At 40.8% G+C, this 15,984-nt stretch overlaps 1 protein-coding gene across 1 annotated transcript in view; it reads left to right on the forward strand.

Moving 5' to 3' along the window:
- Positions 1-15,984, forward strand: part of med13a (mediator complex subunit 13a) — a 92,070-nt gene that overhangs the window by 12,336 nt on the left and 63,750 nt on the right. The window contains exon 2 of the mRNA XM_088012296.1: positions 3,769-4,003. Within this exon, the coding sequence (XP_087868422.1) occupies positions 3,769-4,003 (235 nt within the window). The remainder of the gene's footprint in view (positions 1-3,768; positions 4,004-15,984) is intronic.

The raw sequence follows: 15,984 nt of genomic DNA on the forward strand, positions 1-15,984 counted from the left end.
AGTTCCTTTTAGCACAACTTGAGCATACAGTAGTCTTTTTAGTGTTCAGATCGTTTTTTTGTTTTGTTTGTTTTTTAGTAAAAATGAACCTCCAGTGGGTCAAGAGAAGCGGCTTCAGTGTCCATCGCCGTTCACCCATGTCGCTTGTTCATCACATTTACAGATGTGCCAGAGACATACACATACAAAGGTTATGCCTCAGGACTTTTGCATAAAAAAAGAAAAACTGACAAAAAAAAAGTGATTAATTGTGTTTAAACCTATGTAATTTATCTAATGGCATAAAAATGATTTATCATTGGTAATTTTGCTCAAGGATTGGGCATTTATCATGCATTGTTATTGTGAATATTTGTATATGAAAAGAATTTAGATTTACTCGCATAATGACGAAGTCCAGTTAACGATGTTTGAACACTCCATAAAACTGGATCGTATAGAATTTTTATTTTTGCAATTTTCTCCACTAATTGAAAAACATGATTCAATTCAGTTACAGTTAGTAGCTTGGTGATAAAAATCACACTTCTCTACGTAAGTGCAGCTGGTATTTTAAGAGCAGTCTTTGTCTTTCGGGGGCTTTCATTGCGCCCGTCATGCAGTGAATCATACTGTTGCTTAAAAAAGACGGCAAAGAAACATTTTCTTACTGTTGCTTTTGTCATTTTCACAATAAATTCCACAAAATATTGGGATATTTTAAGTCTTTATCGCCTCCTTCTACCAGCAGTTGTCAATTTGCAAAATCAGCGGGGGGAGCAACTTTCCTAGGGAATCTAGATTCTTACTTTAACAAGGGTACAACCAAATCCTGCCATCATTTCCAAATGCAGCGTGTTTGAAAACTCAAAACAGTAAAAATAAAGCCTTTTCTGTCCTCTGTTCAGCTTTTCTGTTATTTGCAGAAAGCAAGGGGGTTGGTGATATGGACTTAAAATTTTATCACAATATTTCGTGGTACTATTGTGATAATGAATAAAGTGACATTAAGAGCGGGTTATTACTTATTTCTTTTAGGTAAGTTTAAGTGGCTCTCACTGCAATCATATATCCACAAACGCTGCTCTTGAATAAAAACATTGAAATTAGTTTATTTAGTGTGATTTTGTATCACTAAACTACACACAGTAACTGCTAAATGTATGTTCAAGTTTATTGATATTTATTGATGCTGTCAATGAAGAAACGGTGGATAAAATAGTAAAGCTAACAATCCCATTAATAGCGATAGTTTTTTTGTCTTTTTTTTTTTTTTTACACCATTAAATAGAATTTATCTTTTATCACAATAAAGAATAAACGATACAATAAATGTATCGTAGCGGGAAATCTTGCTCGCTCTCTGTCATCCTGAACAGACATATGCTGACATGTCGGAGGAAACATGTTTGCCTTTCAAATCCGTCTCTCCCGACTTTCTTCTTAAACATCAAACTGATATTGAAAACGGCTAACTTTGGGTTCTTCAGTCGATAACAGCTTCCCCACACCCCAAGAGTATTCTCTGCGTGACACGGCACATTGCGTTTAATGATCAAAAAAAGTCGATTTTTGAGTTTTCGCCTCTTGAGATGCCGATCAAGCCGAAACCATCTAATTGCTTTGTGCTTCTCTATTTAAAATTTTCTCTTTTTTTTTTCTTCAGCTCACATCTTTTAAATTAGAGTAAATCCTTCAGCTTTCTGTTACCAGAGATAAGACTTTTTTTTATTTTTATTTCTAAGGTTTCTTGACTAAAAATGCCTTTATTATGGGGAGTGGGGAGGCGAGACTAGGCTTTAAAATGGATCAGGAAGATTGTTGTTATCAATACCAGCCTGTTTCTGAGTGCCACCTTAGGTCCAGCTTGACGACAAACGGCGTACACCTCCACCACAAATTTCCCAGCTTAACCCTACTCAGACGAAAGACCACTGCTTCGCCACAACCACGAGTAATCACTTTTTCACGCTCGATGCGTCTGAACTTGAGTTAAGGTATCCCCCTGAATTGTAATGGATTAATTGGTTGAATATACGGCGGGAAGGCTCTCTCAGTCTGCCCGAGCGAAGCAGGACTAAACGGCTGTGTAATGAACAGGCCATGTTGTTGCGGATTAGTTGAAATGCCTACTAGGATAAATCGATGCCCACGAACGCCAGCAGGGGAACGCATGCGAGTGCCTGTAAGGCATCGCGTTTGTGTTCTAAGGTAGCCGGCATGTGTTGCGTGTGTTTAGGTAAACATGGGTTGATAAGCAGCAGCCCGAGCCAGCAGCGGGGCGTAATGTTCCTGCTTTAACACTTAATAACCCTGCTGGTGATTTAGTGCCTGCGAAGATTTCTCCTCTGGGTTCTCTGCGTAAAAGCAGACTCCGCCGCTGCCAGCAATCGGCAATAATACGGATTAAAAGCAGTGAAACTATACGAACCAGAACTACTTCATCATGATGTGTTTTGAACATTCTGTTCCTTGTAATCCTAAACAGTCCTGAACAAAATCTTCCAAATGCATTGCCTTCATGAATTCCTTGGAACCCCTGAACTTTCGTTACGTTACACCAGGGCCGGATTTACAAGGATGTGGGCCCCTGAGCTGGAGACTTTGGGGTCCCTATCCACTAATGAAAACTTATTTTACCAATGCAAATGACATTAATAGGTAGTCCTATATATCAGCAGGATGGTTAATACGTTCCCTAGCTGATGTTGTTCCCAAAGAAGTCTACTGTAACGATATAGTTTTCAAACCGTTGAATATTATGTTAATAAAAAATCTAATACGTTGCAACTCACCTATGAGTTTCATACAAAGAACAATGTTTGTTTTTAAATAAAAAAAAACTTTAAAATCTTTGGGCCGCCCCCAAAAAATTGAGGCCCTGGGCGACCGCCCCTCTAAGCCCTTTCTAAAGTCTGGCCCCATGTTATAGAAGTAAAAACAACAATCAAAAAGCAACACACCACAAGTCCATGTTTAGTTTTAAGATGAATCAGTCTTGTATATAGTTCTTATTTTTATTTTTGATAATTCAAAATCTGAAAAGTATGCCATTCCTTTTCCTTCAATCCCATTTACTCTGATGCTACTAAAGTAAAGACAGCATCCATTTGCCTTAAGAATGTATCTAATTGGTAAAGAGTCAATTAACTAGGGATGCACGATAAATCGACATTGGCCGGTTTTGAACATATCGGTATCGGTCCAGTAAGTAAACTGGCCTGTTTTATTCACAGAAACGTCCTAATCTGTTTCATTTATGGCTTTGGTTGTGTTTGGTGTTTATTTCTAATTCATATCCACTGTTTTTGGTTGTTATGTTTTATTTATTTTGAATATTTAAAAGAAAAAGTCTTCCAGTTCCAGCATTAAATGTTCACGTTTATTGATCTTTGAGAGGACAAATTTTCCTTATTATTATTATTGCTATCATGCCATTTTCAGTATATTACTTGAAAATCGGTGTGAAAATGACAACATAATCATTCATCACAATAATTTCTGAGGCCATGTATCTTCCAGCCAAAATTTGTTACTGTGACATATAGCAATAAATTTTATAACAAAATTTGCAAGGCACTTTAAGAACCATTTTTCTTTAGTTACCTCCCTCCCTCGTTTTTTGTTTTACAGCAGTAATCATCAAAGAGAAACAATATAATTTTTTTTGTAAAAACTGCTTATTACACTTCATTTCCTGCCTCTCCTCCCCAAAAGGTGCTGAATTGTACACCAGCGAATCCTCCCCTGCCTCACTGTCTGTTCCTCCCTCTCTCCCCTCGGTTGCAGGCTGACTTGACGGGGATCAAATGGAAGAAGTTTGTGTGGCAGGGTCCCACCTCTGCCCCCATCCTCTTCCCGGTGACGGAGGAGGACCCCATCCTGTGCAGCTTCAGCCGCTGCCTTAAGGCCGACGTGCTGAGCGTGTGGCGGCGCAGCCAGCGGCAGGGCTGGAGGGAGCTGTGGCTCTTCTGGTGGGGGGACGACCCCAACTTCGCCAACCTGATCCACCACGAGCTCGCAGGTAAGAGGGGACCGTTCCCCTTCGCTTCTATAGAGGCTTACAGAGCGATGCCCAAGGTGGCTGTAGTTTCTCAATAATGGAGGTCGTTGAAACGGGTAGTTTACGGGGGGAGAAGATGGGGAAAAAAAAAAAGGCCTTTAAGAGGAAATAATTTACTCTGCTGCTGCAAGAACAAAGAAAGAAAAAAGTATGACTAGAAAATTCACTTTCTTACCTGTGAAGCGATCGTAGATTCACCCAAGGTTACACGCCTATAAAAGAAAGATGGCTGTAAAAGATAAAAAGGGAAAGTGTGGTGCTCAGAGCTTTTATAAAGGAAACACTTGAACATGATGTCAAGATTTGTTATTGATTGCGCCGTAAAAAAGAAAAAAAAAAAAAAGATTCGAGAGGGTGATTGTCAGGTCGGACGCCCTGTAAGTAAGAGCAGTAAGGAAGTGTTGTTATCCGTGTAATCTAACACCGCCTTTACCCAATCGGCTGACTGATAATCCAGCCGACCCTGCTGCCGGTGCCAACATCTGCAGGGCCTTTCGGGGTTCCTGGCAGACACCGGGCGCCGTGCCGTGGCGTTTCGCCCGCACGCTCGCGACAAATCTTTCGGACAAATCGGCACTCTGCATTCTAGCTTGGCGCGACGCAAGCAGACGTAGAGGCATAGGTGGGCAATCGTTACTTGAGAGAGAAGTACAGTCCAGCACAGGCAGCCATGCAGAAACGAGGCCGACGCATCGGCTCTCTGCTTTCTGCTTCTTCTTTTTTTTTTCCCCTCCTAAGAGCAGCATGAGATGTGAAAGATGAAATGTGCATGAAAAGCCGTCTTCATGCACATTTTCTGTCATGTAGATGAAAGTTTGCTTCCTGAGCCAAACACAGCCTGTCTGCGGCCCCCTCTCCGCTTCCCTCCCCCCCCTTTCATTATGAGACTTTGTGCCTGAAGTGGACTCTCGGATTGGGAGCTGAAGGCTACGATGGGCGGCTCATTCAAGCCTAACGGGTGCTGGTAATAACCCGAAGCGGTTGGCTCGGGCCCCTCTGATGGAGTGGGCTTCATTTCAAGCAGGAGGACGTGTTATGGAGCATCTTAATTTGCAGGTTGCTGGAGATGCTGCTGTGCTTTCCACAAGCGCTGGAAAGGAGATGAAACGTATCTCGAGTGTTATGTTGATAGGAAATAGCTAATTGACCGCTGGCCTGACTTACAACGCAGCGTTTTTCTTTGAGGAACGTCTGGAACGCTTTGCATCAGGAGCCCAGTGTGTTTTTTTTGTTTTTTTTACCATTGTTTGCGTCTCATGTCTTAATATGTTGGATTAAATCGTTCCCACATGGGTGTGGCATACTACTTCCTTTCCTCCTGACTATAGATCAGATCTTTAGGATCTTTCTTAAATCTTTTTTCCCTCTGTGACGATGGACAATCTAACTTTAGATTAGGGGTGTCCAAACTTTTTGTCAAATGGGCCAAAATTGACATTTCAAAATGACTTGAGGGCCAAAATACAAACAAGGGGGAAAAAGAAGCAAAATACAGAATTTTTTAAAAAACCTACTTGACAATAAACTACGTTGCATTGGTTTTTTTAATATGAGTAAACCACTCCTATTTTTTTTTTTTTTTTTAAATATGTTTATTTTGGCAAGCGATGTGTGAATTGTTGTTGATCCAAAACTTTAAAAAGGTTTTGCAGGTTTGCCTCTAAAAGAGAGGGCCCAATTTGTGAATCTCTTAAGCTCTCCACTGAAAATAATATATATTTTTTGTCAATTTTGAGCAGTAAAAACAAGAATTAGGCTACTTTTTGAATTAAATAGTATAGCTTTAATGAATTCATTAAAAGCAGATCTGGATGCGTCAAAGTGTGCTGGATATACTCAGTCCCTACAAGAAGATACAAAAAGCCTGAGTATTGAATACTTTGTGCAGTAGCCAACATTTCTGAAGTAAGATTTTAATTTCTGTAATAATTTTGCCCTGGTTAAAAATAAAAAGTCTCCGTCTGCATCAAACACATGTGCTATAGGAGGCAGTAAGCATTATGTTGAATTGGAGTCGTGGGCCGCACAAAGTTGGGCCGTGAGCCGCAAATAGCCCCCGGTCCGCACTTTAGACACCTCTGCTTTAGATAAATAATCAACTACTTGCGGGCGTTAAAGCGCTCCTGCTTCACTGCAAACATCAACCCTAGATATTAAGTTGTCTGTCCAGATACTAGGGGGCGGGGGGAACGAGCTTCATTATTTCCCCCTTAATAACCGAGATACACTGAAAAAGTTGCGTCTGACTTCATCTGCTGTTTATATTAAAGAAACCAGCTTTGTTTGGTTTCTTAATGACTTCACCAGAACGACTAGATGCCTTCCTAAAACATTTTCTGCTACATTAAACAACAAGCATCACCAAATATATCAGTGGTATATGGAGAGAGAGTGACTGTGCAGTGCTTAACTGCATGTAATCAGCTTATATTTATTGCCGTCCAAGCGGTTTTATCGCGACGGTGATGCTGCGTACAGATATTTTTATATATTTAGCAGCCTTAGTTACTATTACCGGGTTTAAAATGAAATTAACAGAAGATGTGTGCTCACTAACGAGCTAACAAGCAGAAGCTGGTGAACGTGAAGCAGGCACCAGTGTGTCTTATAACTGGACAAGAAAGACTTAAAATAGACATTTTTGTTCTCATTAATGGATTGACACGTTTCCTTATCCGACCACCTGCCCAGCAGCTAATGCTAACAACGTTAGCTGCTACCAGATGTTGCAGATACTCACTTTAATTCCTACAAAATCCATTGAAGACTGGTAACAGTTGTGTTCAGTTCAATAGATGAGGGTAAGAATCTTGGATTTCCTGTTTATTTGTTAGTTTGTTAAATAATTATTAATGTGTTTATTACCACCTTAAGTACATGAGCCTTGAGGAGCTTTGCTGTCATTATTGGCCGTTATTTATTTATACTGGGGCCAGATTGGGTGGCACAGAGCGGTCAGTGTTACACCGCTCTGCAGTTGGACAAGTTTAACAAATGTTCTACAATACCAATAATGAACCTTTGCAGTTTGTAGCATCCTGAATTAGAGATTAGAAGGAGCTTATGGCGGACTGTCCTAAAATGCTTTGCCTGAGGAGATCCAGGTTGATAAATGAGCTTGAAACTTTGTTGGGATGTGAAATGTCTTCCTGCCGCCACACACAAATTTTGACTTTCTTCTTTGCCTCCCAGGAATTCTGGAGCTCTCTTGCATTTTGCAGCTTCTTTTTACCGTTTCGGGCAGTGTTGGCGGTAAACATGAAAATCCACTCTTGTCCCTTTTTTCTTTTTCTTCTTCTCCTTCTTCTTATTATTTTGGGCGTCTGAAATGGCGCTCGCTCGTTCCCCGCCACCCTCTTCCACCCTCATTAGATTAGCAGCCTGTGAAAGTCTTTTAATTTTGAGCAAGTGCCATTTGTGCGTACCAGTGTGTCAGTAATCCCCGCTCTCCGGGGGAGACGAGGAGGGAGAAGGAGGGAGGCGCAGAGCTGGGGAGTAGCGAAGGGCGGAAAACTTGAGGGATCTTTTAACGTCTGGCTCTTAATCACCATTGAAGGAACAAACCACCGAGCTCCCTCTTCTTCTTACGCTGCCGGACGACCCGCCCTGCTCACTCCGACACTACGAGAAAACCAATTCTAATCTTCCCCTGGCCATGCACAGGAATTATCCCCAACAAGCGAGCGCTGTTGCTGAATTAAACAGCTTGCCTCCCCCATCTTACCAGTTCAGCATAGGCATGCATTCTCATGCAAATGATCTCTCCAATCCTACTCCTGACCATAGGCATCCGACATGAAAGATAAATAGCCGCTTTCCCCCCCCCCATCCTTTTTTTACGATACACAAATTTTCCCTTCAATTTGAATCAACCACTGCACAGTTTGCAACAAATTCAAGCGATGTTTTCATCTCCTCAATGAGTCGGAGACAAATGGATGCTCTTTTTTTTTTTATTAGTAAAGCTGAGAAATGATTGGACGTAACAGGGGAAGGTCAAAGGGAAGAGGCAGTCATCTGCTGCCTATAACATTTTATCGCCGCGCCGTCTCTGCTCTGGTCACCGGAGTCCCCACATGTATTCATTGCTGGGCGCTGCAGCCAATCTCCTGGGATTGCTAAAAGAAGAAGTGGGGGATGGGTCCGAATGTCTCCTCCACTAGTTTGATGAACATTGTTTGAGATCCATGCATTGATGGAAGGGGATAGAAGCCGATGGTGGCAGCTCTATTTTTTTTAACATAGTCTGGAATTGGTTATCGTCTTTTTGTCAGTGGTCTCTGGATTGTGACTTAACGAAGTTCACAAGTTCCCCCCCCCCACTTTTTGTTTGTGTCATGACTTTCCTCTGTGCATTTGAATCAAGGGTGAAATAAAAGGGGCTCTGTCTTGCACCTCAGGGCGGAACATCTAGTTCCAAAGGGCATATTTCAGTAGTCTGTGCAGGGCATGTTGACTGAAAGTTTCACTTTCTTCCAGGTCAGCCTGGTTTTTCTCTTTCTTTTTTTTTCTCCATTCTGGTCTTTGATGATATTTCAGCAGAAAATTATTGAACTGCTTTCACTGCAGCAGAAAAAAAAAATATCTGAAGCTCTGCTGTAAGAATGCAGATGTTTGCTGACAGCAAATGTGAGAGCATTTACTGACATGTCCCGGTTTGTTACCATCCCAGGCTTAAAATAATGTCATCTTCTGTTGCAGTTCACATCAAAAAGTAGGAAGTTTAGTTCCTTTTGTTAAACGGAGAGGAAAAAAAATTCTTTACAAAATAGCACTTCACATATCTTTTTAAAAATACAATCAGCTGAAGCTTTTTTTTTTTTTAAGATTTTAGACCAGTCAGATGTTTAAGTTGTCCTATTATTAATTATCCACAAACTGCCTCTATCCCTGGGACACCTGCTGTATAGAGGCTCATTTACTTTACTGCAACAATAATATCTTCAGTGCATAATTTTGAAATACTGAGTGAGTAGAGAATATCTTTAATTTCCCCCACCTACTGGTATATGTGTACCTTCAAACTGTTACCCTCTCAAGAGCTTGATGTTCTCAATTCACTTCAATTCGTCTGATAAATCTTGTAGTCTGTCATCCCTCAGCAGGTTTGGTTAAGTGTCTAATCCCCAGGTTTTGTTTTTTTTTTAAATGAAAGCCAAAATTGTCGGATTGAGATCATACTAAGGCAATGAAATTGAGACGAAAAGTTAATTTCTGAAGACATTTGATATTTTTATCTCTTAGACTTAATTGAAGCAAGCAAAGTAGTTTAATTTCCCTCAATAAAGAATCTGTAAGTCACTGTCGAGCCAAAGATAAAAAGGGTCTTACACAATTGCCATGATTAAAAAATAAACAGGCAAATCATTTCCAAAAAAGATTTGGAGCTCCATTGTAGTTTTTTTTTGTTTTGTTTATTTTTTGTTGGCATGTGTCATCAATTGCTGTAAATAACCAAGTTTAATCAATGAAACATGGTTGATAGAGAAATACTTTACCAAAAAGAATAATAATTTTGTCTGTGAAAATCTTCCCCTAAAATAATTTTCGTCCTCATCGACCGCCAGTGCATGCCGAACAGATTCTTTCTAAAATCGACTTTTTTGAGCTTTATATCATGTTACAATGTAATTTTCTCATGCAAAGTGTTTCTTTTGAGTCCTTCCGATTTTTTCCCCTCTCTCAAATGATGAATTTTCAAAAATAATGTAAAAGTGAATTTATATTGCTGCAAGAAATCCAGGCATTTTACACAATTTTTGCCAGGAATTCCAGCCCTCTTGTGCCTCTGTAATGGCTTGTTTCATAAGTGCCCTTAAAGGACTGCATTTGTGGAAGGAATACTTGACAAGGAAGCTTCTTTGGCAACAAACACACTGGTAAACCTCTCTGCTCACTTTTATGAGCTTCTGTTCATGCATGCTCAGCGGTCCTGTTGCTCAAAGTGGCAGATGTGTTTTCACATTTCCACTTATACGCCGAACATGTTAAGAAGAAGCTGCTCCCCCACTGACGGCTGTAATTGTCGAACAAGAGATGTGTTTGAGTGGAAGGGCTTCCATCGGCTGAAAGGTACGATGGCGTATCGTACATAGAAAACAAGGAGTACATTTCCGCCAAAAACCAAGGAAATTTCGGAGCTCCAAAAGTCAAAAATTTGCAAGAAAAAGCTCAGAAATTTTCTAGAAATGTTCAGATTTTTTTTTTAATGTATGACTTTGGAAACTCTGAACTGTCCAAGTTTTTTTTTTTTTCACCCAAAATATTTCTGATTTTTTTAGAATATTTTTTTTCCTTCTACAATTACCCTAATGTGGCATCGTATCAATCAATCAAATCAAATTTTATTTGTATAGCACATTTCAGCATCAAGGCATTTCAAGGTGCTTTACATAATTAAAAACAAAATAAAAACAGCATGCGACATTGAATAAACAGTAAGTAGGAAGACTATGTGTAATAAAAACTGTGGTAAATGTTAAAACGCATCTGGTTTGTAAAGGCCCGACTCGGCACCTGTAATCCCGTCGCACAGATTGCTGCGACATGCGCTGCCTCCTCGAGCAGTCGCAGAAGCGGTGACACGCACCACGACGACCCAGTCATGAGATGATGTAATACATAAGACGAACGAGTCCAACGAACGCCAAACACTCCCCACAACTCCAGGCAAGGATTCAGGAAGGAGAAACGCCACTCGCTCTTTGGAATTCCCAAGCGTTATCGACTCGGACAACCTGTGAAAGTCGGGCAGAAAGATGACATTCTCTACACATCGCCCGGCCGTCAGCATGAACAAAGTGTGTCCAGAAGCATTAATCGGGAGGCTTGTGTGAGTCCCGTCCACGGGGCTTGTCTGGCCGAGAGGATGTGCATCAAAGAACAATTAGACACACTTGGTTAACCTTAGCTCTGGAGTGGCGCTGCTTCCTCTCCGCTCGTTTCAGACATCTTCGAAACTCCGGGCGTGTAACGGCTGAGATTGATGAGTTGATAAACCCGGACCCGGCTCTTGGGAGGGGAAAAAAGTGGCCGATGGCTTTTGTGCTTGGGGATCAATTTTCCAGGGCTAATCTCCTGCCCTGCGAAACCACCCTGTGCTTTCCTCTTTTTCTCCCGCTCAATCTCCATCTCCTTCTCCTGGTCTCTCTCTGATGGATCTCCTTTGGCTGGCATAGCGCAGAGACTCGGCCATGCGTACCGTCCTGGCCCATGGGTTTAGTCCAGCAATTTTTTTTCCCCCCTCCTCATCTCTGCTGAAGAAATATTCTTTAATTAGTAATGGAGACTTTTTACAGAGTGCTCCCTCTCTTTCCTTGCAGATAAGGAAGATCTGGAGGGAAGGAGAGTGCCTCTTGGCCAGCCTAGGTTCAGTTCCCCTGAGCACCATTGATCATAAACCATTAATCTTTCTATTTAATGACTGACTGCTGCTCTAATTGCATAAACACAGATGAGCAACTTTTAGAGAAAGACACCTGTCCTTTCCCCCGTCCTTAAGTTGAAAGGATCCATCGGTCCAGACAAAAACAAACCACTTAAAATATTTTGAATGCGTGTTCTGCAAGGGCACGGCAGATGTTGTAGTTTTTCCATCCCGGAGACGTGAACGTTCTTTATGGCGCTGCTGTGCTTCTGCCTAAGCGCTCTTATAAAGGTCAGCTCATCTGGGTTGGCTTCATAGGAGGCAGAGACGTGAAAGTGTCCCAAGCTTCACCTGAGCCCATAAATCTTTGTCTAAATGAGGTCGCTCATCGTTCAGCCCTACGCTTCCCGCTTGCCACCATTCCCCACCCTGCCTACCACATGCACGCTCCCAGATGTGTAAGCAAACCAGGATCTTAAGCGACCAGCACTGCAGGTTTGAAATCTACGTACCCTTTGTTTGCGTCTGTGCGTATTGAATGATATCGGCATAGAATTCAATGCATTTTTTTAATGCGATTGGTTGAGAATTAACATATCTTTTTTTAATCTTTTCGCAAACATTTCAAAAAGATTCCAGCTTTGAGCTGTTGCGTACAAACCTTTTAAATTTGGAGATATCTCATAACTGTAGTTTTAAAGAAATCAGTGACGACAGATGAGACTCCTGGTTGCGTAGCAGGCGGTATTTTCTTCAAGTACTTGATTTACATCAGAATATTTGTCTAAAACCATGCAGTAGGATGGACAGTACGTTTATTTTATCCATTAGGGTACCCTAGCCCTAATTTAAATTAGGAATAATAACGCCATATGACAATAAAGTTGAAATAATTAGAATAAAGCTTTAATAGATTGAGTCTGTTTTGAAGGAAAAAAAACCACATTGACTGAGCTGGTCACATCAGATCTTGACTCTATCAAAGCTGTTATGTCATTAAAACAACTTTTATTCTTGTTCTTCTTTATTCTGGTAAGAATTGAGTCTTTACTCTGCTGCTATCATGACTATATTCTCGTAATTAAACAAATTCTCGTTATATGGCCTTTTGCTCCGCTGTATAACTCGCAGAAGGGATGATTGAAATAAAAGCCACTTCTTGAAAATGTTTGCCATCATTTGTAATTTTGTATTTAGAAAAGAAAGCTAGAAAAAATTTTTTGATTAAAACCGGAAATCGGATCTGTTGTGAAAAAAACTAAAGGTAATATTTTTAAGCCATATCTAGTGCTTTCTGCATTGTGCTTGATTTCCACGGTGTTTAATAAACAAAATGGAATAAAATACTGCTTTGGGGGGGAAAATATCAACAAAGTTGGTGATATGTGAAATCTTTACTCCGTTTGTGAAAACGAGGGCAATTCTAAAGTTTCCCAAGAAATTGGACGTGGATAAATGATCTACATTTCCTTATTCACCTTGATTCCTGTCCAGTTGATAAAAGTCTGGAAAAACATTGAATTCGATTTCAGTACTTACCCACTACTCTGAATGAGTTTGGAAAAAACATATCGGTAGACGTATATGAATATGTGTGTGAATGCTTGTTTGGTCCTGTGTGTCTCTGTGTTGCCCTGCGATGAATTGATCACCTCTGGTCCACTGACTGCTGGAGATTGACACCATCCCCCCTGGCAACCCTTCAAGGATAAGCGTGTTAGACGATGGATGGATTATTAGGCATGAGAAAACTTAAACTGTCGAGACATTCCTTTTTTCCAGCAAGTGCTTGATAATAATCAGAACTTGTGAAAAATGATGTAATTATATTTAGAAGATGGCCCATATCTTTCATTTTCTGCGTCACAACTTGAAGCTTTTTGTCCCACTTATCAACCACTTTGGTTTTGAGTTGCTTATAGCGAAATGCGCTCATTTCACCACTGTTTTATTTTTTAATTTTAGCCTTCATGTCCTTTCAGTTCTGAGTTTTAAAGTGAACGGAAATGTCTTCAGGTTTATTTGAGATGGTACTCTCACAATCGGAAAACAAAACATTGAAATTTCAACTTGTTTCCATTAGGGTTAGACGATAAATTGGTCCCTGGTTTCATTTATTTAGGGAGATCGGTGATCAGCTGATACTCGCATGTTCAACCAATCTTATCCACCGATCTTATCTGCCTCAGCAAAGGTCTAAGTATCGGCCTGATAGACCCACCCACCAGGTTATGTCTGCACGTTTACAGATAACAATAGTACACTAGTCACTGTTACCAACTCAGCGACTTTATTGCCATATTTAGCAACATTTCAAACATAAAAAAAGCCCATGAAGGCAAAATCAGAACCGTCAGGTGAGGCATTTTAAAGATCGGTAATCGTCGATCGGCCTGAAAACTGCAATCGGTGCACCCCTTGTTTCCATTTAAGTGAATACGTTGAAAAATTTAAAGCTCGAATCCCCGAACATGTTTGTTGACCTTATTGCAATGAGTTGTTGACCTTATTGCAATGAGTTGTTGACCTTATTGCAATGAGTTGTTGACCTTATTGCAATGAGTTGTTGACCTTATTGCAATGAGTTGTTGACCTTATTGCAATGAGTTGTTGACCTTATTGCAATGAGTTGTTGACCTTATTGCAATGAGTTGTTGACCTTATTGCAATGAGTTGTTGACCTTATTGCAATGAGTTAGCATTTTCGGTAACACTTTGTCATGAAGTGTCATTTGGTAAATAATGACCCTTGTAATGCAAAGCTGACTCTTTTAATTGACTTTTAATGTAAGTTTTAATGCAGCTTTGCATAAAAATGTAATTATTTGCCTAATAATGCTAAGTCGATACTTTTTAATGCAACTTTCAATGCATATTTGCATTAAAAGTGTCATTATTTACCGAATCACACTTCATGACAGCAGTCAAACATTCATAAAGACTTGTTCATGTTCATGACAGCGGTTATGTCATGTTTATGACAGTGTAATGTCAGTCTTAAGCACACCCCATCAATTAGTGTTGCCACATTTCCTCTAGCTAATGTTTGATGACCAGCCCAGGATTTTCTGAATATAACAGATTTGAACTGTAACTCAAAAATGTTTGTACTCGAGTGTCATAACATGAGGTGAAAGCGGTACGAGTTCGCCCTGCAGTTGTTGGGCCCGATTGTGAATGTGCCCTTTAATATTGCAATTTGATATAAAAAGGGCAATGTAAATAAAATTGATTATTGCTGTTATTAATGCTCTTGTAAAAGCCAACCGCAAGAAGTGTGGAATTTTGAAATGGGAACATTTGTAAGAAACAACTTCAGTAAGTCACTGCTGCCTCATCAGGCGTCTTAAGTGACACCCTGCCCTCCCCTTAAAGTGACAATGCATTCACAGAGATGAATTTTTCGACTTATGGGAGCGAAAATTTAAGTAGCTATTTAGGCAACCCTCATGAGCTGCCGCATGTTTAGATGCTTTGAAGTGGATTAATGATAATGCCAGCTAAGACTTCTGTTCTGTTTTTATTTATTTATTTTTTTCCTCCCAAAGAAGACTAATGGGTGTTGCTCGGGGACTTGTGCAGACAAGTGCAATAAGGTCAACAAACATGTTCGGGGATTCGAGCTTTAAAATTTCCCCCCTGACTTGGTCGTTTTTCTGTCCCCAGGAAACCTTCCCGCAGTCGTCAGGCGGTGACCATAACAGATTTTTCAGAAGCTATTAAAAATGGGAAAAAAAAAAAAAAAAAACGACCCCCACCTCCTCATCCTCTGCTCCTGCAAGTCGCCCTTCCCCTCGGATGTCTGGGTTTATTCGCCTGCATCTTCTGTGGGAAGCTTCACACAGATATTGTCCTTTCTAATCAGTGTTGTTTTGTTTACAAGAGAACAAAAGCTCGCCCTGGACTGCAGCATTACTTAGGTCTGTCTGAAGTGGCGAGCGTCGCAGAGGGCCTCGCGCGGCGAACACCAGGTCATTAGGAACATTTGATGCAAACCAGACGCCTCTGTGTGTGTGTGTGTGTGTGTGTGTGCGCGTGTTTTTTTTTTTTTTTTTTTTTTTTAAGGGCTTCTTGTTGCCGAAGGGAGGGACTGAGGAGTCACAGGCGACTGGGAGGGCCACAGAAGAGGCAGATGTGGTCTTGGCAGGGAGGGGCGGGTGGGGAGGTTTCTGCCAGGTTATGGCGAAGGGAGGGGAGCACTGCAGCAAGGCTGTAGGTTTTAAACGCCGGCTTGATGTCTTCCTCATCCCAGACGCAAGCTATTTCCCCCAGTCCGTGGACGTTATCGCTCTCACCGAGTCTGTTTAAATTTGAGAATCTTCTTCTTCTTCCTTTTCCCCTCCTAATGCATCATGAGTGCCTCGAGGGTTGAACTTTCTTTGCTGGTTGACTTTTTGCCCTCTTGTCTGCCTTGTGTCTCAGGATGGCCGCAGCAGCTGCTAAATCACTTAACTCCGACTTAGTTTAAAAAAAAAGAAAGAAAAAAAAAGAAAAACACAAGCTCTCAACTCTCTGCACGCTCTGTTTACTTCCACTATATCTTGAAAGGTAAATGGCTTTATTCTGTTGTTATTTA

This window comes from Poecilia mexicana, unplaced genomic scaffold (assembly GCF_051168715.1).
Source record: "Poecilia mexicana isolate PSO_F unplaced genomic scaffold, ASM5116871v1 scaffold_14, whole genome shotgun sequence".
NCBI classification, from domain to species: Eukaryota; Metazoa; Chordata; class Actinopteri; order Cyprinodontiformes; family Poeciliidae; genus Poecilia; species Poecilia mexicana.